Source organism: Erinaceus europaeus, chromosome 1 (genome assembly GCF_950295315.1).
Source record: "Erinaceus europaeus chromosome 1, mEriEur2.1, whole genome shotgun sequence".
Taxonomy (NCBI): domain Eukaryota; kingdom Metazoa; phylum Chordata; class Mammalia; order Eulipotyphla; family Erinaceidae; genus Erinaceus; species Erinaceus europaeus.
Genome location: NC_080162.1, coordinates 96,469,309 through 96,497,114, shown reverse-complemented (window position 1 = coordinate 96,497,114; position 27,806 = coordinate 96,469,309). Strand labels below are relative to the sequence as shown.

The 27,806-nt window shown below is 41.5% G+C and overlaps 1 protein-coding gene across 1 annotated transcript in view; it reads right to left on the bottom strand.

The window, feature by feature from the left end:
* WDFY4 (WDFY family member 4) overlaps positions 1-27,806 on the bottom strand; it is a 358,549-nt gene that overhangs the window by 93,003 nt on the left and 237,740 nt on the right. Inside the window, exons 44-46 of the mRNA XM_060191396.1 lie at positions 15,500-15,648; positions 5,119-5,239; positions 2,523-2,608 (exon numbers count right to left, since the gene is read on the bottom strand). Of these exons, the coding sequence (XP_060047379.1) occupies positions 2,523-2,608; positions 5,119-5,239; positions 15,500-15,648 (356 nt within the window). The remainder of the gene's footprint in view (positions 1-2,522; positions 2,609-5,118; positions 5,240-15,499; positions 15,649-27,806) is intronic.

Here is a 27,806-nt window from a genome sequence, read left to right as displayed (position 1 = left end):
ACAGACTATGTCAGCAACTACTACACAGTGGGGAGCCGGGTGGTGGTGCATTGGGTTAAGCACACCTGACACAAAGCACAAAGGCCAGCATAAGGATCCCAGTTTGAGCCCCAGGCTCCCCACCTGCAGGAAAGTCGCTTCACAAGCGGTGAAGCAGGTCTACAGGTGTCTTTCTCTCCTCCTCTCTGTCTTCCCCTTCTCTCTTGATTTCTCTCTGTCCTATCCAACAACGATAGCAATAATAACAACAATGACAATAAACAAGGGCCACCAAAGGGGGAAAAAATAAAAAATAAAGTTTATTTAAAAAAAATTCCAGGGACAAATGCCATATTCATTTAACGTTCCTTGGGTAGGATGGGATGTAATTGAGAAATTTACTTAGAACAACATCCACTGCTTGATCCATGGCTCACAGATAAACTGTGGAAAACTCTGTGGAAAACACTGAAATCAAAGACTCAGCAAATTTAAACAAAACTTGAAGACAGTTTCAGGAGACCTTGAAAAAACTTCAAAGAAAGACTCACAGTCAATGGAGATGAGCCCAGTGTTGTTTTTTCTCTATTATGGGCACTGATGCCTGGACCCAGCAGCAAGTCCTGGTGCCAGTCATTGGCCAACACCAAGGCAAAACTAGACACTCTAGGGACAAAAGGTGGCTTCTCAGACCAGAGTGCTTGACCTTGTCTAGAAACTTCCAGATGAAAGTGCATCAGATTATAACCAGTGCCAATAACTGCTAATCCAACTTTGGGGTGGATTCTTTTATGTCCATAAACCTACCTTTCCCCTGTCTTTTCTAGATTCTTTACATATATCTCTATTTCTCTGTAATTTTGAAAATAATAAAACTATTATTATTATTATTTTATTGCCACCAAGGTTATTGCTGGAACTTGGTGCCTGGCAAGATAAATCGACCGCTCCCCGTGGTCATTGTTTTCCTTTTATTTTTTTCTCTATTCTTTCTATTTTTACTTGATTGGACAGAGAGAAATTGAGAAGGGAAGAGATATAGAGAAGGGAAGACAAAGGTAGACACTTGCAGACCTGCTTCACTACTAGTGAAGTGTACCCCTTATAGGTGGGGAGTGGAGGCGTGAGCCCAGGTCCTTGCAGTTGGTGATATGTGTACTTAACTGAGTGTACCTACCTGGCAGGAAATAATTAATTATATAGCATTCAGGGAGATGGCTTAGTGGGTAAAGTGCGTGCTTTGTAAACATGAGATCATCTCCCTCACTCCACAGTAGATGAATATGTCATTTACTATTATTATTATTAGTGACTTAATATTGATTTTTTTAAGTTCTGAGATAACAAGGGTATAATTCCACACTGTTCCCACTACCAGAGTTCTGTGTCCCCATTCACCGCATTGGGAATTGCAGTAGTTCTCCCAAGGTCACAGATAATAAGTCTTTTCCTTCCTTTCTTCCTTTTCTTTCTTTCTTTCTCTCCCTCTCTTTCTTTCTTTCTTTCTTCTTTAATTAGATACCAGGCTCTGGCAAGACAACTCACATGGGAGGGCCCTTTTTCTTTGTTGTTGATTGGGACCTAGATTTCACTCAAGTACCCACCACACTGGAGGTAGCGTTGGTGCTAGATATAGTGGGTCCTTCTGCCTCTCCCTATGTCTCTATCTCTCTCTTCTTCTCTGAAAAAAAGTCAGCCTGGAGCAGTAAAGCCCGACAGTGACCACAGTAAAAGCAGATGTTAGTTTTAATTTCTTAGACTGACTCATCTACATGCAGAAAGAAATAGAAGTGACAGCAGACTTCTTCTCCCTTTAAGAGAGAGAAAAAGAAAATTTTTCCATGCAGAAGTGAAAAATTAGTTGTTTGGAAATTCTTTCCAATGAAATATGAATTTGGAACAATGAAAGTTGGCAGCTAGGATCAAAAAGAATGATGGAGCCCAAAAAATATTACTTGGAAAATTAGAACATAAAGCCAGAAAATGCTGGAAGGCCCATTTCTTAAACATGCTGCATCTGCAGTTTTTCTCTTTGTAGTCATTACTGTCCTAAGTCATTTCAGTCCATGAAAAGAAATCTGTTTCCCAGGCCTTGGGGCGGGTGTATTTCTGTATCTGTCTCTATACTTTATATCATGACCAAACAGTTCTGTAAGTCAGCATGCTCTTCTTATATTCAACCTAAATCTTGTCTGTGGTGGGTTAAGATCAATTCTCCAGAGGAGAGAACTGAGCAATCTCTGTATCTCAGCTTTTAATTCACAACCAGTTTTCTCAGAGGAGGATTTTTAGACCACTGCTTTTTTTTTTTTAAACAAGTTTCTTTGTAATTTACAAGATTATAAGATTACAGGATACAGTTCTAAATTGCATCTACCACAAAAGTTCTGTGTCCCCTAGTCTCCTAATGATTCCCACTATAGCTCTCACACAATTTTAGAGACTTTGCAAGTTTGTGTGTTTAAATTCTCTAAATTCCACATATGAGTGAAAGTATCTGGTAGCTCTCTTTCACCTCTTTACTTATTTCTCTAAACACTTACCTTTTGAAGGCTTTACTCCGGTCACTGTTGTGGAAGACAAGAAACTTGGAATACCCATTCCGGAAAAAAATTTCCAGGGCTATGTCCTATAAAGAGAAAAACGTTTTACTGCTCTGAAGTATTCTGCAATAGAAACTTCTGGAAAAAGATCATATTCAGACATTCAGAAAGGAACTCTTCCATAGTCCCCCCTCCCTTTATTTTATTTTATTTTATTTTATTTTATTTTATTTTATTTTTTTGCCTCCAGGGTTATCGCTGGGGCTCTGTTCTTGCATTATAAATCCACTGCTTCTGGTGACTATCTTTTTTCCATTGTTGTTGCTATAATTGGTGTTGTTGCTGCTGTTGTTGTTGGATAGAACAGAGAGAAATTGAGAGAGGTGGGGAAGACAGAGGGGGAGAGAAAGACAGACACCTGAAGACCTACATCACCACTTGTGAAGTGACCCCCATGCAGGTGGGGAGTTGGGGCTCGAACTGGGATCCTTGTGCGTGAGCAGGTCCTTGTGCTTCTCACTATGTGAGCTTAACCTGGTGTGTTACCCTTCTCCCATTGTCCCCTTTTAAATCATTCTCTAATTTTAATACAGTTTTTTTTTTTTTTTTTGCTACCACTGCTATCACTGGGGCTTGATGGCTACATTACTCCACTGTTCCTGGTGGCTGTTTATTTGTCCTTGTTTGATAGAGAGCAAGGAACAGAAAGTGAGAGAGAGAGGGAAGTAGTGGGAATGGGAGTGGGAGTGGGATAGATCTGGAGCACAGCTCTAGTGCTCAGAAAGCTTTCCCTCCTGCAGGTGAGGGCTGGGGACTTGAACCCAGGTCATTATATATGATGATGTGTGTGCTCTACTAGCCTCTGGACTAGTGCAACATTGGGGAGGAGGGGAAGATGCTGGGTATCCAGTACACAATAGTGATGGTGAAGAAGGACTTGAGTGGGTGGTAGGTATGATATGAAGACACCTATCACATGGAGACTATACTCATGTATCAACAACTGTTCTATAATTTTATTATCCCAATAAAATGGGGACAAAATAAAGGGACTTTTCATTCATTCTGGCCATGATTCCCAGAACCTTCAGGGCAAAGGGTTCTTCATTTTCCCCCTTCTAGCTCACTCTCCTCTCAAAGAAGTATACTGAGCTCAGACAAAATGACAGTCAACATTTTGTGGGCAAAATCAAGATAGAGGTAGAAGGAAAAGAATTAACCAGATAGCTCCAGGTCAGTAGGACCTTTATCAATAGTACAGTGAATCCTTTTTAGAAGGAGCTCTTTGAAAGAGTGCCCAGAGCTTCAGTTTTAGAGGACAACAAGGATTCCAGCAGGAGGAACACAAGATGAATCATATACCCAGAGAATTCTATAAGTTGAATTGGGCCAAGACCCTCTGGTGGTCTTTGCAGAATAGTGTGTCTATAGGAAGGGTGAAGGAAGGGGCAGGGGTCTCCCCACCTACTTGGGTGGTCCCCCACGTTTCTTCTTCTTCTTCTTTGGAGACCCTGGACAGGAATGCAGCTTTGTGACTGACAGAGTCAGAGTCGGGGCAAGGAAAGTTAGAAGTGCTTGGGGTGGGGTGGGGAGACACATGTAATGCTTCCTTTTCCCTTAGCCACTGAGGTCAGCTTCTAACTAGAGATATTTATCCTTGATGAAAGAAACTGCAGGATGTGAATAGAAGGCAGAACTCTGCTCCTGAAAGGAATTGGTTATGTTTAGCATCTGTGTGTAGACCTTTGAAGGCACTAGAGAAGATTATAGGATCCTGGTTGGGGGAGACAATTGGGAGATTTCTAATTCACTTGGCTCAGGAGATGTGAGAGGCAATGGGAGGACAGAGGAGAATGTCAATGACTGGGGAAAGTGGCATATGAGCTAGGAACAGAGCAGACTCGTCCTCAATCCCTAGTCACCAGCTCTGCAGGAGGCACGGGGTTTGCCCTGGTCTGTATTCCTGAATCTCCAGGGAAACTTTGGGCCCTGTCAAGAGGAAAAGAAAGCAAAGAGGCTAAATCCTAAAGGACACAGTACAAGAAAGAAGCAAAAAGACATGGTCTGAGGAGAGAGTGTAACAGAAGTAAAAATTCAAGACCAGGTCCACCACAAGCCTGGGGGATTCACAGCATGTTCCAAAGGGCAGAGGGCTGTGCAGGGCATGAAAAGAAGTGTGTCCCACCACCAATGTGTCCTGGAGCCCTGTTTCCCCAGAACCCCACTCCACTAGGGGACAAGAGAGACAGGCTGGGAGTATGGATCGACCTGTCAACACCCATGTTCAGCGGGGAAGCAATTACAGAAGTCAGACCTTCCACCTTCTGCAACCAATAATGACCCTGGGTCCATACATCCAGAGGGATAAAGAATAGGAAAGCTATCAGGGGAGGGGATGGGATATGGAGTTCTGGTGGTGGGAACTGTGTGGAGTTGTACCCCTCTTATCCTATGGTTTTTGTCAGTGTTTCCTTTTTGTAAATAAACATCAAAAGGGAGGGTCTCCAGAGGAGTCCCTCACAGCCAGATGGCATTTCAGTGGGTTTCTGGATTGTCTTAGATGACGGTCCTCCCTCCTGCTCTCCCTGAGGCATACCTGGAGGAGGAAGCGTGCCTGGTGGAGCTCCCTGAGGTCACTGTAGCTGTGTCGCTCACACAAGTAATGGTCTGAGGACCTGTCTTTGCTGCACATGTTGAAAATGAATGGATCACTAATACTGAAAAAGGAAAGAAGACATGTAGTGAGAAAGTGTGTTGTAGAAGTTTTCTGAGGTGTCAGGTGGTGGCGTACCTGGTTAAGTGCTCACATTACAGTGCGCAAGGACCCAGGTTCTAGGCTCTGGTCCTCACCTGCAGGGGAAAAGCTTCACAAGTGGTAAAGCAAGTCTGCAGTTGTCTCTCTGTCTCTATCCCTCTCTAACTACCCCCTCTCATTTTCTCTCTGTTTCTAGCCAATAAAAAATATAGAAAATTATGTTATTTATATATATACAAGGTACAGTCCTTTGGCCAATTTACCATGACACCTGTATTTCTGGCATTGTCCTGTTTTCAGAAAATCCTTCCCTAAGGCAAGGTCTGGGTATCTCAGAGACTTCTGCCCACAGGCAGTAGAGGGATGGACTGCCACCACCAGTCACCCATAAATCTAAATATCCAAACACCAAATCTGAAGAAGAAGATATCCAGAAATCACTCCCATTCACTGTTGCAGCAAAATCAATAAAATACCTAGGAATAAAGCTGACCAAAGAAGTGAAAGACTTGTATACTGAAAACTATGAGTCACTATTCAAGGAAATAGAAAATGATACCATGAAATGGAAAGACATCCATGTTCATGGATTGGAAGAATAAATATCATCAAAATGAATATTCTCCCCAGATCCACATACAAATTTAATGTGATACCCATCAAAGTTCCACCAAGATTGTTCTATAAGAGAATAGAAAAAAAATTACAATCATTTATCTGGAACCAGAAAACACCTAGAATTGCCAAAACAATCTTGAGGAAAAGAAAAAAAAATGGAGGCATTACACTCTCAAATCTCAATATTATAAGGCCATCATCATCAAAACAGCCTCGTACTAGAACAAAAATAGGCATACAGACCAGTGGAACAGAACTGAAAGCCCAGATCTAAACCCCCACACCCATGGATATCTAATCTTTGATAAGGGGGCCCAAAGTATTAAATGGTCCAGCTTCTATGGAGAGCAGTCTGTAGAACTCTCACAAGGCTAGACATAGACCTTCCATATGACCCAACAATCCCTCTCCTATGGATATACCCCAAGGACTCCATAATACCCAACCAAAAAGAAATGTGTACTCCTATGTTAATAGCAGCACAATTTGTAATACCTAAAACCTGGAAGCAACCCCGGTGCCCAACAACAGATGAGTGGCTGAGAAAGTTGTGGTATATATACACAATGGAATAATATGCAGCTATTAAGAACAATGAACCCACGTTCTCTGACCCATCTTGGATGGAGCTAGAAGGAATTATGTTAAGTGAGCTAAGTCAGAATGATAAAGATAAGTCTGGGATGATCCCACTCATAAACAGAAGTTCAGAAAGAATAACAGAAAGAGAAACTCAAAGCAGGATTTGACTGTATTTGGAGTAGGGCAACAAAGTAAAAACCCTGGGTTGAGGATGAGGGTGGATGTTCAGTGGGGGGGGGGGGTTGAGGGGGGACACAGCCTTTTGGTAGTGGGAATGGTGTTTATGTACACTCCTATCAATTTGTAGTCATATAAATCACTATTTTATTAATGGGATAGAGGTAAATTTGATTGAATGTCTCAAACTTTTTAATTCACAAACTGAGTCTTTTTAATAAATAGGCTGAGTCTTTGATATGTTGACTCTCTTAAAAGCTTAGACCAGGGAGAACAGAAGCAACCGGTGGCACAGCTATATACAAATAATATCAAAGGACATAAACTATGGTGATGTTGTGTATGATACAGCAAATCCTAACAAAGGAATATTTCAAAGTTAACTCAGTTGCCAAATAATGTGATTATAGCAATAACTATCTATTGCCTTCTTAAACCCTAAGACAGCAGGAACCTCACATTCCCCCCCCCCCCGACACTGCTTCCTCTTTAGAGCCTATATTTCCCCCAGTCCTGGAACCTCTAGGGTGGGGCTCACTTTCCTGCATGCTTCTCTCAAGTCATACCAAATGATATTGCATCCACTGATCCCAACCTAATCAACGCAATGAGTACCACTTCAGCATGCTTCACTTCAGACTGTGTCCAGAGATGTCAGGCATGGAATGTCAACCCTCTACCCACATTACTTGGGTGAGACCTTTCCTTTCATAGTATTCTCTAATTCCATTCCAGGAGGTTCACTTTCTAACAAAGTCCCAAACCCTAGATATAGACCAGGTCCTCTAAGATAGAGCATATGTTCACATTTATCCATAAATTAGGGCAAAAATATATACCTGAAAAGCAAAAATACAAAATAGTCTGCAGTGAGTCAGTATAAAGTTCCTAATGAAATAGTGTCTACTTAGACTTAGATACCCTCCTCACCTACTTCCTATTACAGTTCTCACATTCACTCCAAAGCTAACCTTTTCAAAGCAAGTACTGCAAAAGCTGAATAAGGGAAAGAAACTGGCATACTTTAATGATGACTCTTTAGTCACTATCAGGCCACCCCATCAGCTGGGGCCCTAATCGGGGAGTCCTGAGATTCCCAAACAGGCATGATGGGCCTAGACCTCAAATAAATCCCTCTCTCCACTATTACCGGTCATTTCTATCAGGAACAACAAAATAGACCCCTTTGTGGGCCGCCATAGGACCTTGCCCTCAACTTGGATCAACAATGCTAGAGAATGTTCCATCCTCCAAAGGGAGGCTGGACAATATACTCTATGCTACACCTGAGGAAGATGGGTCCTTATTGGGGCAGCTTGGAACGTTCCTACTTATGACCACAGAATATGAGCTCAGATCTACAGGGATGCAGAGGTCACGTAGGCTTCTAAGCTGAATATGGGCCCCAGATCACATCAAATTGATGGGGTTTACAGTTAACAATATTTATATACCTTTCTCATATTTGGAAGCTACTCTCTTCCCTGATCCAGCTTTCTGGTCCTTCTGCCAGCCATGACATCATCTCCCCAGACAATATTTAGGATCCACTTGCATATCAGATTTCATGCTCAGGTAAAACAAACAAAAAAACACTAGTATAGCCACAGACCCTTTGGAATATAACTAAAATATGCCAACTAGCTACCTACAAAACAGAGACTCCCCCCAACTCTTCATCTGCACTATTCCAGCCTTTAGGTTCATGAGTGCTCAATAATTTGTTTGGCTTTGTATGTTACCTCTCTTTTCAACCACCAGGTTCCAGATGCTAGCATGATGCCAACCAGACTTCCCTGGACAGATGACCCCATCAATATGTCCTGGAGCTCCGATTCCCCAGAGCCCTTCCCACTAGGGAAAGAGAAAGACAGGCTGGGAGTATGGATCCACCTATCAATAAATATCAATAATAAAATATTGCATCCGGCTGTGAATATATGAAGATTATATTATTTCCTTTGTGCATTTATTGAAATTTTTATAATTAAGGTTCAAATATTTAAATATATTTTATTGATTTAACATTGGTTTACAATATTGTAAAATGTGAAAAATATACCTTCATAATAAAAATTTTTTTAAGTCATAAAAATCTGTATGTCTGGCTACTGCCCAAAGGATCTGGAGATTGTGCATGAAATAACTGGAAGAAACTCAGTGTCTAGTGGTATCAAAAGAATGTACCTAACATGGACATTTGGATAATGACAGTTTCAAGAACTCTTACCCTCATGTCTCCTCCCTTGGAAATTTATTCTACCTAATGTAACATCACCTGTTGTTTTGTCTGAACAATATTATGAAATGCATAAATTTTACAAATAAACAGTCCTTAAAGCTTCGGGGTGGACAGGGCACACACTTGACACTGTCCTCGCTGGGGATGCCATGTGTGTGTTCCCACCTGACCTCTTCTGATCAACTGTATAGTGACTGACTGTGGTTACTCTCTCCACCCTGGGACATGTCTAATCTCAGAGCTCTGACAACTGACTAAGGTTCTCCACCTGAGTATACTCTATAAAGGTGACTGACAATTGCATACTCTACTGGCTGCCAAAGGAGTTCCCTGTTTCTTGTTTAATTGGATTCTTATATATACCCTCCTGAGCATGTGCTATCATTATTCCAATATCAGAAATGAGAACATTGCATATGTGACTCTCCTATGGTCATGTGAAACTGGATTCAAACCTTGTTCCAGTTCCCTCAACTGCAAAACCCAACCTCATTCAACACTACCTTTTCTCACCTGAGGAAAAAAGCCTCTCTGACATTTACTGTTAGCTCCACTCTCTCAGTTTATTATGTGCTGACTGGTTTTTAGACTGAGACTTTGAAACGATGGGGATATGATGAAAACCACTCAAGAAAAGAGTTTTTAGGGAGAAGCTTTCTGCAGAAAAAAAAAAAGATGATCAGCATTCTCTTGTTTATAGAGACTGAATAAGCATGTAGAACAGGAATACTTTCAGACAGACTCAGATTCTCAAGATTTAATTGTAAACAACATTAAGTTCACGGATGTAAGTCTAAATTAGGGAGCTATTTTTGGGTGACATTAGTTACAATGTTCCGATTAGATCTTTTCCAACACTATCGCTTGCAGATCTGGTGCAATAAATTGCTCGCATCCTCAAGACTGTAAGAAGGACCAAGTGCTAAGCCACGTAGCTAACTTCACAGGTAGAATTGGGGTCACAGTTTATAGGATGCTGTTCATGACTCCTTAATATGTCAGTTCTGGTCATAGCTTAACTTTTTAAAAATTCTGTCTTTCCCTGCTGACTGGGGACCTCTAATCAGAATAAAGTGCACCAAAAGGATCTATTGAAGGGGAGGAGGAAAGTTTATAGTACCTAACAGTCTTCATTAGATGGCAAAGCAGGATGCTAAAAAAATATTTTCCCATGTGCACAGGAATTAGGCATTTTATGTATTTATGTATGTGTTTGTTTATTTATACTTTTTTATTACCACCAGGGTTATCAATGGGGTTCAGTAACTGCACAACAAGCCTACTGCTCCTGGTGGTCCTTTTTTTTTTTTTTCTTTTTGATTACTGCATAAAGACAGTGAGAAATAGAGAGGGAAAGGGAAGATAAAGAAAGACACTTGCAGACTGTTCCACATCTCATGAAGCTTCTCTCTGCAGGTGATGATCAGGGACTAGAACTCAGATCCTTGCACATGTGTTCATCCTACTGGGTGTGCTACTATCTGGCCCCTACAGCTTATATTTTTAATACTATAACCTTTTTTTTACAGTAGAAGTAGGTCTTCTATTGATATAAGAATATAAATTAAATTGATCCAATTTTGAACCTATCAATTATCAGAATTTGTACATCTGGAATTTACACCTAAAACCATTCACTAGTTCACAAATTTAAATAGACTCACATAACATCTGACTCAACTCTTTGCAGTTCATGAGTCTACCATCATGTGTGGTACAAGGCAGATTTCCAATAGATATTTGTTGAATTGAATTAATCAGAAAAAAAAGGTGCCTTATAAAGGTACTGACTAATTTGATGAAGTGGCTGATTAATAGCTCCTTACTACGAAGAGCCAATTGGATGGTTCATAATTCTACCAAATGAATCAAGTGTCATCAGGGGCTGGGCGGTAGTGCACCAGGTTAAGTGCACATAGTGCAAAGTGCAAGGATAGTCACAAGGGTCCCAGTTCAAGCCCCTGGTTCCCCACCTGCAGGTGGATTGCTTCACAATTGGTAAAGAAGTTCTTCAGGTGTCTTTCTTTTTCTCCCCCCTGTCTTCTCTTCCTCTCTCAATTTCTCTCTGTCCTATCTAACAACAACAACAGCAACAGCAACAACAATGGAAAAAAAGATGGCCTCCAGGAGCAGTGGATGCATAATGTAGGCACCAAGACCCAGCAATAACGATAACCCCGGAGGAAAAAAAAAATGAATGAATGAATCAAGTGTCATCCGTGTGAGCTTGAGTGCCACTGTTATGGGTTTAATTCTGTTCCATTTGTTGAAGTCCTAACCACTGCTATTAGCTCAGAATGCAACTTCTTTTTAGAATGAGGCAAATAGCAAAAGTGATAAGGTTAAAATGAGGGCAATAAATAAATGCTAATTCAATATAACTAACCTCCTTATGAAAATGAGGGATTTGAACATACAGACTCCTAGAGGGAAGGTGAATGAAGACCCACAGGGAGAACACGACCATGTGTCTGCAGTGATATATTTCTGAACTAAGGACCACCAGAGATTGCCAACAAATAACAGAGGTTAGACAACAGTAGGAAGGGTCTCTCCTGAAGCTGTCTGAGGAACATGATCCTGCTAACACTTTGAGGCTAGAGTTCCTGGAGTTTAGCCTCCAGATAATCCATGAGATGATAATTTCTGTTTTATGTTTTCTTAACAATCCAGGTTTTGATCCTTTGTGACAATATCCCTGACAAGAGTCAAAGAATTACCCAGTACAGTTGAGAAGGGATCCTTCTAAAAGGGGAGGGGGGGGGGGAAGCACTAGGAAGACTATCAGTTGCTTAGGGAAATTTTAAGGCATACAAATCTCATCACTGCTGAAGATTTAGCATGTTCTTGAGCTTTCTTTGGGATATTTTTATGATACATCAGAGAGTCCCTTTTCAAGGTCTAATGCTAAACCAAATTGCATTGATAGCAGTCTTTTAGTGAAACATTTCAGGGTTGACTTAACTTTATTTTTAACCCACTTATTTATGTATCTTCCTTAGTCTCCATGGTCAAAATAAGACTTAATCCCCATTGATCTGCCATGATCTAATAGCCTGTCTCTGAGAACCACATCTCCATAGTGCCAGCAGTTTCTCAGGACAGTAGACAAGACAAGGGAAAGAAAGCACTGTCTGGTTAACAAATACTTCTCTGAGGGACAGTGACTAAAACTACCGACATGATTCCCAAGGGCATTCCTGGGAAGTAATTTGTTCTCACTATACTTGTATTCTGGAAAAGTCTATTTCCAGACATGAGAAGTCTCCCTGTCATTACAAATCAAGTGAGTACCTACAACCTGAAAATGAGGCTTCTATTAAAAGTGCAGATATAGTCAATTTGATCCTGATTAGATGCACCTCATAAACACAATCTATCTAATCAATAAGATCTTATCTAACACTAACTCGATTTAAAGGTGGAAAGTGAAGCAATGGATTGTGCAAGTCATCACATGGGGGGTACACCCTGCATAAAAGTAGAGTTGAAAGCTTTCATCAGCTCTCAGAAAGGCAAGTCTGCAGACCCACTGTCCATATTGATCAGTATCAATAAAACATGAGCAAAAAGATGGGATGAGTGTGCCAAGTATTAATTATGCTCCTCCTGCCTTGGAAAAGCACAGGAGACTCACAGCAATCACTGAGCGTTTGGTATGAATAAAAGATGGAAATTAGCAGGGACAAAATGCCAAGCTTTTTAAAGCAAACCTAAATCAAAGGAGGGTAGGCTAACACCCATTGTTCCACACTCCTATTTACACGCCTTACACAGGCTGAAAATGGTATGACAATTGGGAGTGAAAAGTCATAGTTCTTGTCAGGTAAAACTTTCAGTCAGAGCTGGGTAGTGGCACAGCCAACAGGGTTCATGCATTACTATTTGCCTGAATTCAAATCCCCAGTCCCCATTCACAGGGAGTGTGTGTATGGGGGAGCTTCACGAATGGTAGAGCAATGCTGCCGATGTCTGTGTTTCTCACTCCCCCTCCACTCCATCTCAACGGTTATCAAAGAAAATAAAAAACTAATGGCCATCTGGTTAGTGGCATCTTCATGCAGACACTGAGCCCCAGAAATAACCCTGATGGCAAAAAGGAAGAGAGAGGAGAGAGAGAGAGAGAGAGAGGGAGAGGGAGAGGGAGAGGGAAAGGGAGAGGGAGAGGGAGAGGGAGAGGGAGAGGGAGAGGGAGAGGGAGAGGGAGAGGGAGAGGGAGAGGGAGAGGGAGAGGGAGAGGGAGAGGGAGAGGGAGAGGGAGAGGGAGAGGGAGAGGACGGAACTTTCACAAAACAGTCTAAAAGAGTGGTTCTCAAAATGTAGTCCTGGCCTTGCCCTCAATGTAGAACAGCAATGATAGGGACTGTCCCACTTTCCAAAGAGAGGCTGGGACAACCTATGCTGCCATGTGAGGAAGACTGGTTCTGAAATAGTGCGGCTTAAAATGCTCCTGGATGTGACCACTGACTGTGTGCTCAGACTGACAGAGATGCAGAGGTGACACAGGCTCCTGTACTAAATAGAAATAGACAAAGGCCCTAGGTCAGATTTATGGGAGTCTACAGTTAAAGGTTTTTATATACTTTCCTCATACCAGGGAGCTACTTTCTGCCCTGATCCAGATCTCTAGTCCTATTCTCAAATCTGACACCATCTTCTCAGACAATACTTTTAGCCTATCTGCATGTTAGCTGTTGGGCTTAGGCAAAAATTACTAAAGTCATGAGTCCCTTGGAATATACCTGAAATAGACTTCCTAGCTTTTTCCCCACACCAAGACTCTTAGTCCCATCTGCTCTATTTTTTTTTCTTTAGGTTCCTGATTATTAAAAAGTTGTTCAGCTTTATATCTTAATGCTTTTCAGCCACCAAGTTGCAGATGCTACCATGACACCAACCTGAATTCCCTAGACAGACAACCTTACCAATGAGTCCTAGAACTTCACCTCCCCAGAGCTCTGCCCTACTAAGATAGAAAAAGGCTGGGGCTATAGATTGACCTGCCAACATCCATGTCCATTGGAGAAGCAATTACAGAGGCCAGACCTTCCAACTTCCGCACCCCATAAAGAATTGTGGTCCATATCCCAGAGGAATAAAGAATAAGGAAGCTTCCAGTGGAGGAGATGGGAAAAGGAACTCTGGTGGTGGGAATTGTATGGAATTGTATCCACCCCTCTTATCCTACAATCTAGTTAATAATTGTTATGTCAGTAATAAATACCAAAAAAGAAAATGTGGCCCTAGAATAACATCAACACCAGTTGAGAAATGGTTTAAATTTCAGGCCCTATCCAAGACCTACTGAATTGAAAATTGTAGGTAAGGCCCAGCCATCTAGTTTAACACACCTTCCAGAAGATGTGATGTAAGTTTATTTGAGTGTCATGGGACTAACAGAGTATCTTGTCCTCTTTGGAATGCTGGTTAACCATAAAAGACAAGGCCTAGCTCTGAATAAAGAAAGGATCATCATACTTACCTGGCAGGGGAAATACCATGATCACAAAGAAAGGATCATCAAATTATCTTCAAGAGCAATGATCAAATGAAAACAAACAACATGGCAACTGAATTTCTAGCAAAAGTGTAAACACAATCAACTTGATTTTGAATGCTTAACAGTTCATCAGTAAGAGCGGATTAAACCCTACTATAGTCCAAACATAGTTGATGTTTAAGAAAATTATTGAAATTTCCTGTTAAAAACCTTCACTATCAAATGGCTTAAAAGTGATTTGTCATATTTTTACCAAAATCACACCACCTTCAAGATCCAGATCTTCAACTACTTCTCTAGTACCTTTCTTTCCCTACATCAACCCTACATGACCTATCAACTCTAAAGCATCTTCCCATAATATATATCTTTTATTTTATTTTTATTTGTTTATTTTACCAGAGCACTGCTTAGCTCTGGCTTATGGTGGTATAGGAGATTGAATTTGGTACTACCCATGTTCATAATATATATCTTAAGTAGGGACTAGGTTATGTTAGGCCTGGCTACATGCACACACTACCATGCACAAGGACCCAGGTTCAAGGTTCAATTGCTCCCCAATTGCAGGGGGAAAGCTTCACAAGCAGTGAAGGTGTCTCTGTTTCTCTCTCCATTTCTATCTTCCCTCTCCTCTCAAATTCTCTCTGTCTTCTCATATAAAAGGAAAAAATAAAAAGCCACCAGGAGTGGTGGATTTTTTGTGTAGGCACCAAGGCCCAGCGATAACCCTGGTGTTGATAAAATAAAAATAAAACATATATTTTCGGCCACGACAATGTAATCCAAAATCTTTCCGAAAAGAGCTGATGCTAAAGAGGCAGTCAGTGATCTCTTACAGAAAACAATCACCAAGCTGTTGAATGAGCAAGACATTGGAATTGAATTCAATTACCCAAGTAACCTCAGGAGAGATCCCCTCTCATGTGCTTTCCACATCAGGAGAGGTACCAGAAGCTGCTGTGTCCATTGAAGATTTTTTAACTTTGGGAGAGGCCCAGACCTTAGGCCACATTAAGAAAGTGGGAAGGGTCAGATTGGGTACAGCTGATTAAAAAGGCAGGGATGCAGGGGACAATCTACTGGAAAAGTGGGGAACTCACTTGGATAAGCAGTGCCGAGTGCAGTAGACATCGCCCATGGGAGAAAGTGTAAAGTTCTCGCAGATGTAGAAGTGCTGGTGGCCAAAGAGCAGGACCCCTTCAGAGACCAGGTGGCCCTGTACGATTACCAGAGAGTACTTCTGTGTCACCTGGAAAGAGAAGAGTACCAGAATCAAGCCATGTGTATATGAAACATGCTTCTCATTCGAGAACTGTGACAGGTCACACTCTGGCACTCAGAATTGAAAGCCCCTCCCTGTAAGAATGACAGTGCCACTGTCCAGAAATGGACTGATCGTCACAGTTTAAATGACTTTTCTACACCCCTAACCCTGACCAGTTATTCAACCTATCACAGGACACCTCTCTCCTTTCACTATCAAATGGCTTAAAAGTGATTTGTAATAGTGAAGGCTGAGGGCTTACTGCTATAGTAAATGTGCCAACACTGTTGGGACATGAAAGAAACTGGCATTTGACTGAGGAGCATACAAAGGACTTACACAGAGCCACAAGGAATGGGGGAGGGTGGTGGTGGCAGGAGTATAGGAAGTTACTTAAGTGAGAGTCTGGTGGAAATAACTCTGTTCTAGGGGGCCAGGCAGTAGGTAGCACAGCGGGTCAATTGCACATGGTGCAAAGCTCAAGGACTGGCACAAGGATCCCAGTTGCAGCACCCAGCTCCCCACCTGCAGAGGGTTAGCTTCACAAGCAGTGAAACAGGTCTATAGATGTCTGTGTTTCTCTCCCCCTCTCTGTCTTCCCCTCCTCTCTCCATTTCGCTCTGTCCTATCTAACAACAATGACAGCAGCAACAACAATAATAAACAACAGGGGCAACAAAACGGGAAAAATAGCCTCCAGGAGCAGTGGATTCATAGTGCAGGCACCGAGCCCCTGTGATAATCGTGGAGGAAAAAACAAACAAACAAAAAAGAACTTTCTGTTCCTGTTGCCCTGACCTGCTCGCTTTCTCCCTCAAACCCACCATGCTGCTTCCTCTGGGACCTAAACACGTGTAGCCATCGCTGGTAACTAGCTTAAAGACTCATGACTAGCCTATCTTTGCCCCTTTGCCTATTTTGCTAGACCTAAATAACCCACAGTGTAGTAAACTTCTTCTTTGTTTAAATCCCAGCAAAAGCCTACTCAAAGGTTTTTTTTGTTTGTTTTTTAATTACTACAGACATTCTTCCTCTTCAGTCTCTCTGTCCAAAAACATTCTACAGTTAACACTGAGTAAAATTCCTAAGGTATAAGGGATCTCCGTTGCAAAGGTAAAGGAGCATGTCAGAAGCTAGTCAGGAAGTGGCTGAGCTGCAACTGCAACAAGTCTGTCTAGGCCACAAGTGCAAGATTTGTTCTACTAATCCTGCGAGAAAAGGTTAGTCCACGATGGTATGTGAAGAGGAGACATGCGCACTTTACCCAGATTCCTTTCCTCTGACTCCAGCTACATTCTCCCAGCAACTAAAATTGTTGACAACTTTCTGGAATTGCCTTGGTTAAGGAACCTGGCCCAAGGTTCCCAGCAACAGTGTATACCCAACAACTAGTCAATGCATAGAAGGAATGTCAGGCCCTGTTTTACTTCAGGTCACCTCTGCTAAATCACCCCAGACCACCAACTAACATAGAATTAACTGAGGCCATTTGTGAAATTGCTTGAGAGCTTCTATTCTCCCTCTACCCAGCCTCAGGCTATCACCTCCAATAAGCTTCCTGCCTGCACATCTCTGCTCAGAGAGCCAGACCAGTAACTATGTATTGTTGTGACCTATATGTATTAAAGACTATTAAAGGCTCTATCTTAGCCGACTGGGCTTCAGTGAATGACCTCTCCCTATTATACGATCCCAAACAGCCAGGCTCTTTTCACAGTGCTAGATGGAATAAAGACTCGTCGCCCGACCTGTGCTGGATTAGCTCAGTCAATGGCCAAGCCTTTCCCGCTATGAGACAAGTTCTCAAGGACTTCCCGCACAGTCATCACCGCCCAGCTATCGTCCACATTGGTCTCCAACTCCCACTGATTCTGTGCTCGGAGAAACTAAGATAGAACTTTCGGAAAGCAAACTGGCGTCTGTTCAGTGACCTTACCAACAAATCTATTCCTGCAATTCCAATTAACTCTATCCCCTCTGAATATTCCTACAGGTGCTTCCGCTAAGCCATCTTCAAAGCAGCTTCCCAAGCTATTCCTTGTGGGAGACGTGCTAACTATACGCCTTGTCTTGATGCTGAATGCGAGCAACTACTAAAGCAGTATGATGAGTCGGGCGACCCAGATGTGGCTGACCATCTCATTGCCTCCCTGGATGCAGCACGCCAAGCCCGCTGACAACAACTCACAGAAAGTCTGAACTTCACCCACTCAAGTAGGAAGGCCTGGAAGCTTCTTCATAGTCTGGGTGCCGGTAGCCAACCCTCTCCCATCTCCCATCCTCCCGTATCTCCAAACTCAGTGAACTCAGTGGCCAGTCACCTAACTCAAGTTGGACGTGCTAAGATTGACCCAGTCTGGTAAAGAGAAATTTCCCATGAGTGGTCATCCCACTTCTGTTTATCTTGTCCATCTCCAAAATTCTCTCCCTTTACAGTGTCTGAACTGGAAGACGCTTTGAAGAGGGTTAAACCGGGAACGGCTGCTGGCTATGATAACATCACCCAAGAACTCATTCTTAACTTGGGCCCCACAGCAAAGAAGTGGCTCACTACATTCCTGTACCACATCTTGGAATCCGAATCTATGCCCAAAATTTGGCGTCATGCAAAGATAATAGCAGTTTTGAAACCAAAGAAAGACCCAACACTGGCCGCCAGCTATAGACCAATTTCTCTCCTCTCTGTGTGTTACAAACTCCTTGAGAGGCTGCTTCTGTCACGAATTTCTCCTCTTAAAGAGAAATTCCTATCACCTGCCCAAGCTGGTTTCCGCCCAGGAAGATCTACCAGCGAACAAGTCCTGGCCCTCTCAACTTACAATGAAAATGGATTCCAGAAGAATTTAAAGATGGGTGCTGTCTTTGTTGATCTCACAGCAGCCTATGACATGGTCTGGCATCGTGGTCTCCTAGTCAAGATCTCAAGATGCCTGCCTCCATGGGTGGCCAACACTATATCGTTTCTTCTCCATAACAGAAGATTCCGGGTGCATCTGGATGACAAGTCTAGCAGATGGAGACTTGTCTCAAGTGGCCTCCCCCAGGGCTCTGTTCTGGCTCCTATGCTATTTAATATTTACATCAATGACCTCCCAGAAACTTCTTCAAGGAAGTTCATCTACGCCGATGACATCTGCTGTGCAACTCAGGCATCCAAGTTCGACATCCTCGAGGAAACACTCACGAAAGACATGTCTCTATTATCTGATTACTGTAAAAAATGGCGACTAATCCCTAGCACTGCAAAAACGGTATCATCTGTTTTCCATCTACACCATGCCTAGGCCTCGCGTGAGCTTAATGTGCAACTTGATGATACAAGAATCTGGCATGAAGCCCAGCCAGTCTATCTTGGCATTACTCTTGACCGCACTCTGTCATTTCACGAACATCTCATAAAAACTGCAGCAAAGGTGGGCGCGAGGAATAACATCATTGCAAGTCTGGCCAGCTCCTCATGGGGCACAAGCGCTTCCATACTACAATCATCATCTCTGGCATTATGCTATTCCACTGCAGAATACTGTGCCCCAGTATGGTTCCGTAGCCCCCATGTCCACTTGGTCGATTCCAAATTATATTCCTCCATGAGGATAATTTCTGGAACCATCCATTGCACCCCGGTTCCATGGCTGCCAGTTCTTAGCAACATCGCCCCGCCAGATATTCGTCGGGATGCGGCATCATCTAAGTTCATTTCCCACGTCTATGCTCGACGGGACCTGCCAATATACGCGGATATCTTCGCCCACCCTGCCCAACGCTTGACGTCTCGTCATCATCCAATCTGGTCTCCTACGCCTACACTGAACTTCTCTGTTCCAGTCTCTTGGAAACAGAGTTGGCAGTCAGCTGAGGTAAAGAACAAACACCTCATCACAGACCCCTGCAAGCATCAACCCAGCTTTGATCTAGCACATTATGATTGGGCCCTCCTCAATCGCTATCGAACAGGCCATGGCCGGTGAACCGCTATGTTCCATCGCTGGGGAGCCAGAGACGACCCGAACTGCCCCTGTGGCTACAGACAGACTATGACCCACATAGTCAACGACTGCCACCTCTCCAGATTCAAAGGAGGTCTCAAAACTTTACATCAGGGTCAACCTGACGCTGTTGACTGGCTACAGAAGAAGGGCAAACGCTAGAAGAAGAAGAATTAAAGACTAAGGGGCCCCTACATGTATAAGTGAATTCTAAACAATAAAGATTCAAATGGACTAATAATAAAATCAAGGTGTCAATATTTTCTCAGAATAGTTAATTACAGGTATACAAAAAAAGGATTAAACTGCTCTGACAGTTGTAAACATTCCTAGCCAAAAGAAAAAAGTCAATATAATCCTTACCATGGATGGTATCTTATCTTTTTGTATTTCAAGGTATCTTATTTATTTATTTATTTATTTATTTATTTATTTATTTTTGTATTTAAAGCCCCACCTTTCCAAATACCCAGGCCCAATAGGGAAAGAGAGAGACAGGCTGGAAATATGGGTTGACCTGTCAATGCCCATGTTCAGCAGGGAAGCAATTACAGAAGCCAAATCTTCCACCTTCTGCATCCCACAGTGACCCTGGGTCCATACTCCCAGTGGCTTAAAGAAGAGAAAAACTAACAGGAGAGAGAATGGGATATGGAGTTCTGGTGGTGGGAATTGTGTGGAATTGTATCCCTCTTATCCTATTGTCTTGTCACTGTTTCTATTTTACAAATAAAAACTTAAAACATAATAATATGGTCCTTTTTCCAACCATGACATCATCTCCCTAGACAATAACTTGGATCCACCTGCATATCAGATTTCATGCTCAGGGGAAAAAAGTAAAAGAAAAAATTAAACTAGTATAGCCACAGACCCTTTGGAATATAACTAAAATATGCCTACTAGCTATCTACAAAATGGAGGATCCCCCAACCCTTCATCTGCACTATTCTAGCCTTTAGGTCCATGACTGCTCAATAATTTGTTTGGCTTTGTATGTTAACTCTCTTTTCAATCACCAGGTTCCAGATGCTAGCATGATGCCGACCAGACTTCCCTGAACAGACAACCCCACCAATGTGTCCTAGAGCTCCATTTCCCCAGAGCCCTTCCTCACTAGGGAAAGAGAGAGACAGGCTGGGAGTATGGATCAACCAGTCAATGTCCATGTTCAGTGGGGAAGCAATTATAGAAGCCAGACCCTCCACCTTCTGCATCCCACAATGATCTTGGGTCCATACTCCCAGAGGGATAAAGAATAGGAAAGCTATCAGGGGAGGGGATGGCATACAGAGTTCTGGTGGTGGGAATTATGTGGAATTGTACCCCTCTTATCCTGTGATTTAGTCAATGTTTCCTTTTTATAAATAAAATATTAAATAATAATAATAAGATCCTGGGGTGAGACAGTGATGCACGTGGTTGAACACACATTACCATGTACAAAGGCACTGGTTCAAGTACCTGGGCCCCACCTGAAGGGGGGAGACTTCAAGACTGATAAAGTTGTGGTGTAGGTGTATTCTTTTCTCTCTCCCTCTCTATCTCTTTCTCCCCAATGGCCACCTAGCATGGTGGATTTGTTTTGCATGCATCAAATCCCAGTGATAACGCTGGTGACAATAAACAAACAAACAAACAAACAACTTCCAGAGGCTGGGCGATGGAGCAGCAGCAGCTGTATTTCTCTCCTCTCCTGGTCAGCTAGGAATACCAAAGAAGATTAAAATGACTTCAGGAACTCACCAAACCACCAGTGGGTGCAAACACCTGTGAATGGTGGACAGGGAGGAACCTAAGGAGAGACTGACCAGCTGGTAACAGTCCAGCAGTTCACCACTTGAGGCACCACTTCCATTCTTCTTTACCAATAAGAAGATTGCTGAAGGGAGGACAGGACTTCCCTGGGACTCACCAAATGCAACTGTGAGTCTCCACTGATGCTGCTCTCAGAGGCTGCAGCAGCAGAGGGGAGGCCCTGTGCTGACATCTGGGGACAGAGAACTGATGAGGAAATTTAGGAGAGGAGTTGCACCTTGGTGGCCTAGCAGTGGGGCTATATAGTGGGAGCCTTTCCACATTGTTCTACTGATGAGAAGGTGGTGAATGGTTGCCTCAGAACCTACACACTATAAATGAGACTTGTTTGGAAACTCACAGGGCCCAGCAGTGCTGTCCCGCTTGGCAGAGAAGCTGAATTTAGACTGGAGTTTTAGATCATTGGGGTGTGAGAGTCTCTTGGCATAACCACTGGGATATCTCTCCCCCACCCTGCTTTATCTTTTGGTAAACAGTGAATGAGTAAGCTAAGAAGTATACTTATAGTTTAAAAGCCCTCAGTCTCCCATAGCCTACAGGGAAGAAAAAGAAAAGGCTATAACTGCCTCTGTTATCCAACTCAGGGATTGAAATAATATTGAAACAACTGTTAATTTCCATAACTGTGAACTCTTTAAGTACCTTAGACACAAGTCAATCCAGGCAAGAGTGATCAGAAATTTAAAAAGTACTGAGAGAGGGACCTCATAACATACTATATAGAATGGTTAAACCAACAAGAAGAAATATTGGAGAAATAAACCAGGACAAGAGTCCAGCTAATAGTCCCCCAAAGGTTGAACTACAAAATAGTGAGGTTCACATCCAAACACTTATTAAGGAAATAGTCACTGAAGTGTTTAAAGAGTTTGAAAGAATTGTCATCAGAAATACAGAAATAAAAAATGAGACTCTTAAAAAAAGCACTAATTATCTCAAGGTTATTAGAAAGCTGAAGTAGCTGAGCTAAGAACACAGCTAGCTGAACAAGCTAAAACTGTATCAGAACAGGGTAACAAAATAGATGGACTCCAGAAAACAGTACAAGGGAAGGAGACTAGGATAAATGAGGCTGAAAACAGAATTAGCAAGATTGAGGATGAATTAGAGACAACAAAAAAGAAGTAAGAGATTAAGAGATACTGAAACAACACCAGAGACCTATGGGATGACTTCAAACGAAATAATATACGCATTATTGGCTTACTAGAGGAAGAAAGAGAGGGAGGGGAAGAAAGCATTCTTTAGGAAATAATAGCTGAGAAGTTCTCTAGTCTAGACAACATCAAAGACATAAAGGCTCAAGAATCCCAGAGGGTCCCAAACAGAATTAACCCAGACTTAAAGACACCAAGACATATCATATTTAGAATGGAAAGGAATGAGGATAAAGAAAGGACCTGGAAGGCTGCAAGAGAGAAAAAAAACCAAAAACACAGAGTCAACTACAGAGGAAAACCCATAAGATTAGCAGCAGACTTCTCCACAAAAACATTACAGGCCAGAAGAGAATGGTAAGATATCTATTGAGTGTTCAATGGGAAAGGCTTTCAACCAAGACTACTGTATCCTGCTAGTTGTCACTCAGACTATATGGAGGCATCAAAGCCTTCTCAGACAAGCAACAGTTGAAAGAATCAACTATCACCAAGCCTGTCCTGAAGGAAGTTCTGAAAGGTCTCCTAAAAACAGTCAGACAACTCTAAATATGCCATATATCAGAACACTCTAAAAATGTACAATAACGGCATTAAAATATCTATAATCTATGATATCAATAAATGTAAATGGCCTGATTAGCCTATTAAAAGGCATAGAGTAGGAAGATAGATCAGAGAACACAACCCAACAATATGCTTTCTACAGGAAACCCACTGAACTCAACAAGACAAACATAGACTCAAAGTGAAAGGATGGAAAACTATCATACAGGCCAATGGCCCACAAAAGAGGCAGGAACAGCTATTCTCAGATATGGCACAATAGACTTTAGAATAAATAAAATTTTAAAAGATAGGCATGGACATTACTTAATGCTCAGAGGATCAGTCAATCAAGAGGACTTAACAATTATTAACATCTATGCACCCAATGAGAAGCAATCTAAATACATCAAACATCTACTGGAAGAGGAACAGTGATATATTCACAGCAACACAGTCATAGTAGGGGACTTCAATACCCCACTGTCTCAGCTTGACAGATCATCCAGGCAGAAAACCAATAAAGAAATGAGGGAGCTAAATGATGAGATAGATAAACTAGAACTGTTGGACATTTTCAGAGTCATTCATCCCAAGAAACTGGAATACACATTCTACTCAGTCCACATGAGTCATTCTCAAGGATAGACCATATGTTAGGCCACAAAGACAGCATCAGCAAATTCAAGAGCATTGAAATCATCCCAAGCATCTTCTCAGACCAAAGTGGAATTAAACTAACACTTAACAATCAACAAAAGATTAGCAATAGTCCCAGAATGTGGAAGCTCAACAGTACACTACTTAACAACTACTGGGTCAAAGAGGAAGTAAAGGAGGAAATCAAAATGTTTTGAGAGTTCAATGAAAATTAAGACACAAGCTATCAAAATATTTGGGACACAGCTAACGCAGTACTGAGAGGGAAGTTCATAGCCATTCAAGCACACATTATGAAACAAGAAAAAGCTCAAATAAACAACCTGATTACACATCTTAAAGACCTAGAAGAAGAAGAACAAAGGAAGCCTAAAGCAACCAGAGGGACAGAAATCACTAAAGTGAGGGCAGAAATAAATAACATTAAAAGTAAGAAAACCATACAAAAGATCAACCAAAGTAAATGTTGGTTCTTCAAAAGAGTTAACAAAATCAACAAACCTTTAGCCAGACTCACAAAACAAAAAAGAGAGAAGACCGAAATAAATCGGATCATAAATAAAAGAGGAGATATCACAACAGACACCACAGAAATTCAACTTATCATGTGAGGCATCTATGAACAACTATATACTACCAAGCTAGAGAACATGGAAGAAATGGAAGATTTCCTAGATACCTACGAACTTCCAAAATTAAATAGAGAGGAACTAGATTATATTAACAGGGCCATCGCAGCCAACAAAATTGAAAGAGTTATCAAAAACATTCCCAAGAAGAAACATCCTGGACCAGATGGTTTTACAAATGAATTTTACAAAGCCTTCAAGGAAGAGTTAATACCTCTACTTTTAAAAGTCTTCCAGAATAATGAAGAAACAAGAATACTCCCTTCCAACTTCTATGAAGCCAACATCATTCTGATACCAAAAGCAGACAGGGATACAACCAAAAAAGAAAACTATAGACTAATACCTCTGATGAACATAGATGTTAAAATATTGAACAAAATTCTAGACAACCGGATACAGCAATATATCAAAAAGATAGTTCATCATAACCAAGTGGGGTTTATCCCAGGCATGCAAGTTTGGTTTAAATCAATAAATCAATAAACGTGATCCACTACATCAACAAAAGCAAGACCAAAAACCACATGGTCATATCAATAGATGCAGAGGAAGCTTTTGACAAAATACAACATCCCTTTATGATCAAAACACTATATAGATGGAATAGATGGAAAATTCCTGAAGATAGTGGAGTCTATATATAGCAAACCTACAGCCAACATCATACTCAATGGTGAAAACCTGGAAGCATTTCCCCTCAGATCAGCTACTAGACAGATATGCCCACTATCACCATTATTATTCAACATAGTGTTGGAAGTTCTTGCCATAGCAATCAGGCAGGAGCAAGGAATTAAAGGGATACAGATGGGAAGAGAAGAAGTCAAACTCTATTTGCAGACGGCATGATAGTATAAATAGAAAAACCTAAAGAATGCAGCAAGAAGCTTTTGGAACTCATCAGGCAATACAGTAAGGTGTCAGGCTACAAAACTGACATTCAAAAGTCAGTGGCATTCCTCTATGCAAACACTAAGTTAGAAGAAGTTGAAATCCAGAAATCCATTCCTTTTACTATAACAACAAAAATAATAAAATACCTAGAACTAAACCTAACCAAAGAAGTGAAAGACTTGTTTGTATACTGAAAATTATGAATCACTACTCAAGGAAATTGAAAAAGACACAAAGAAGTGGAAGGATATTCCATGTTCATGGGTTGGAAGAATTACCATCATCAAAATGAATATGCTACCCAGAGCTACCTACAAACTTAATGCTATCCCCATCAAGATCCCAAGCACATTTTTTAGGAGAATAGAACAAATGCTACAAATGTTTATCTGGAATCAGAAAAGACCTAGAATTGCCAAGACAATCTTGAGAAGAAATAGAACTGGAGGCATCACGCTCCCAGATCTCAAATTGTATTATAGGGCTGTTGTTATCAAAACTGCTTGGTACTGGAACATGAATAAACACACTGAGCAGTGGAATAGAACTGAGACCCCAGAAGTAAGCTCCCACACCTATGGACATCTAATCTTTGACAAAGATGCCCAGACTATTAAATGGGGAAAGCAGAGTCTCTTCACAAATACCGTTGGAAAAAAATGGGTTGAAACATGCAGAAGAATGAAACTGAACCACTATATTTCACCAAACAAAAAAGTAAATTCCAAGTGGATCAAAGACTTGGATGTTAGACCAGAAACTATCAGATAGTTAGAGGAAAATATTAGCAGAACTCTTTATCACATAAATTTTAAAGACATCTTCAATGAAATGAATCCAGCTACAAAGAAGACTAAGGCAAGTATAAACCTGTAGGACTACATCAAATTAAAAAGGTTTTGCACAGCAAAAAAAACCACTACCTAAACCAAGAGACCCCTCACAGAATGGGAGATCTTTACATGCCATACATCAGACAAGAGTTTAATAACCAAAATATATGAAGAGTTTGCCAAACTCAACAGTAAGAAAACAAATGACCCCATCCAAAAATGGGGGGAGGAGATGGACAGAATATTCACCACAGAAGAGATCCAAAAGGGTGAGAAACACATGAAAAAATGCTCCAAGTCTTTGATTGTCAGAGAAACACACAAAAAAAAGAAAATAATGAGATACCACTTCACTCCTGTGAGAAAAGGTAGCAGTAACAAATGTTGGAGGGGTTTTGGGATCAAAGGAATCCTTCTGCATTGCTGGTGGGAATGTAAATTGGTCCAACCCCTGTGGAGAGCAGTCTGGAGAACTCTCAGAAGGCTAGAAATGGACCTACCCTATGATCCTGCAATTCCTCTCCTGGGGATATATCCTAAGGAACCCAACACACCCATCCAAAAAGATCTGTGTACACATATGTTCTTAACAGCCCCAAACCTGGAAGCAACCCAGGTGTCCAACAACAGATGAGTGGCTGAGCAAGTTGTGGTATATATACACAATGGAATACTACTCAGCTGTAAAAAATGGTGACTTCACCGTTTTCAGCCGATCTTGGAAGGACCTTGAAAAAATCATGTTGAGTGAAATAAGTCAGAAACAGAAGGATGAATATGGGATGATCTCACTCTCAAACGGAAGTTGAAAAACAAGATCAGAAGAGAAAACACAAGTAGAACCTGAACTGGAATTGGCATATTGCACCAAAGTAAAGGACCCTGGGGTGGGCGGGGGGAGAGTACAGGTCCAAAATGGATGACAGAGGACCTAGTGGGGGGTTGTATTGTTATGTGGAAAACTGAGAAATATTATGTACAAACTATTGTAATTATTTTTGACTGTAAAACATTAATCCCCCAGTAAGGAAATTAAAATAAATAAAAAAATAAATAACATTCTCAGATATAAGAAACTCATCAAAGATCAGTGACCCCAGAAGTGAAAGACACAGGCCTTGAATCTAACTTCCCTGATTTTTTTTTGGAAGTAGTGATGAAGCCACAGTAACTCCATCAGGAGAGCAAGCCCTGGAGACCTTTTCTCTGACTACACACCAAGAAGGAGTAGTCAATATCAGAGTCAAGGTTAGAAAATAATGAATCATCAAGGACTTTGTTCCAAAGTAAGCATTACTCTAAAAAAATTCTAAAATACTTTTCCTAAGTGAAGAATAGTCAAGTGTCTTGGTTCCTGCAACCCAGGTCTGCTGCAAGCAGGTGGTCTCCTCCTTCCACACACACACCCAGAGAAATAGGATGAAGAGAAGAAGAGGAAGGAAGAAGAGAGAGATGGTAGGAAGAGAAGTGGGTGACTCTGTAACAAAAAGAGGGAGAACTAACAGCAACTGCTACCAGACAAACTGTAAAAGTAAACAAACAAAAACAAAAGGAAGGTAGGCAGATAAATGTCTACTTTGGGATTAGGTAATTAAGTGGAGTCTTAGAAACCTTGCA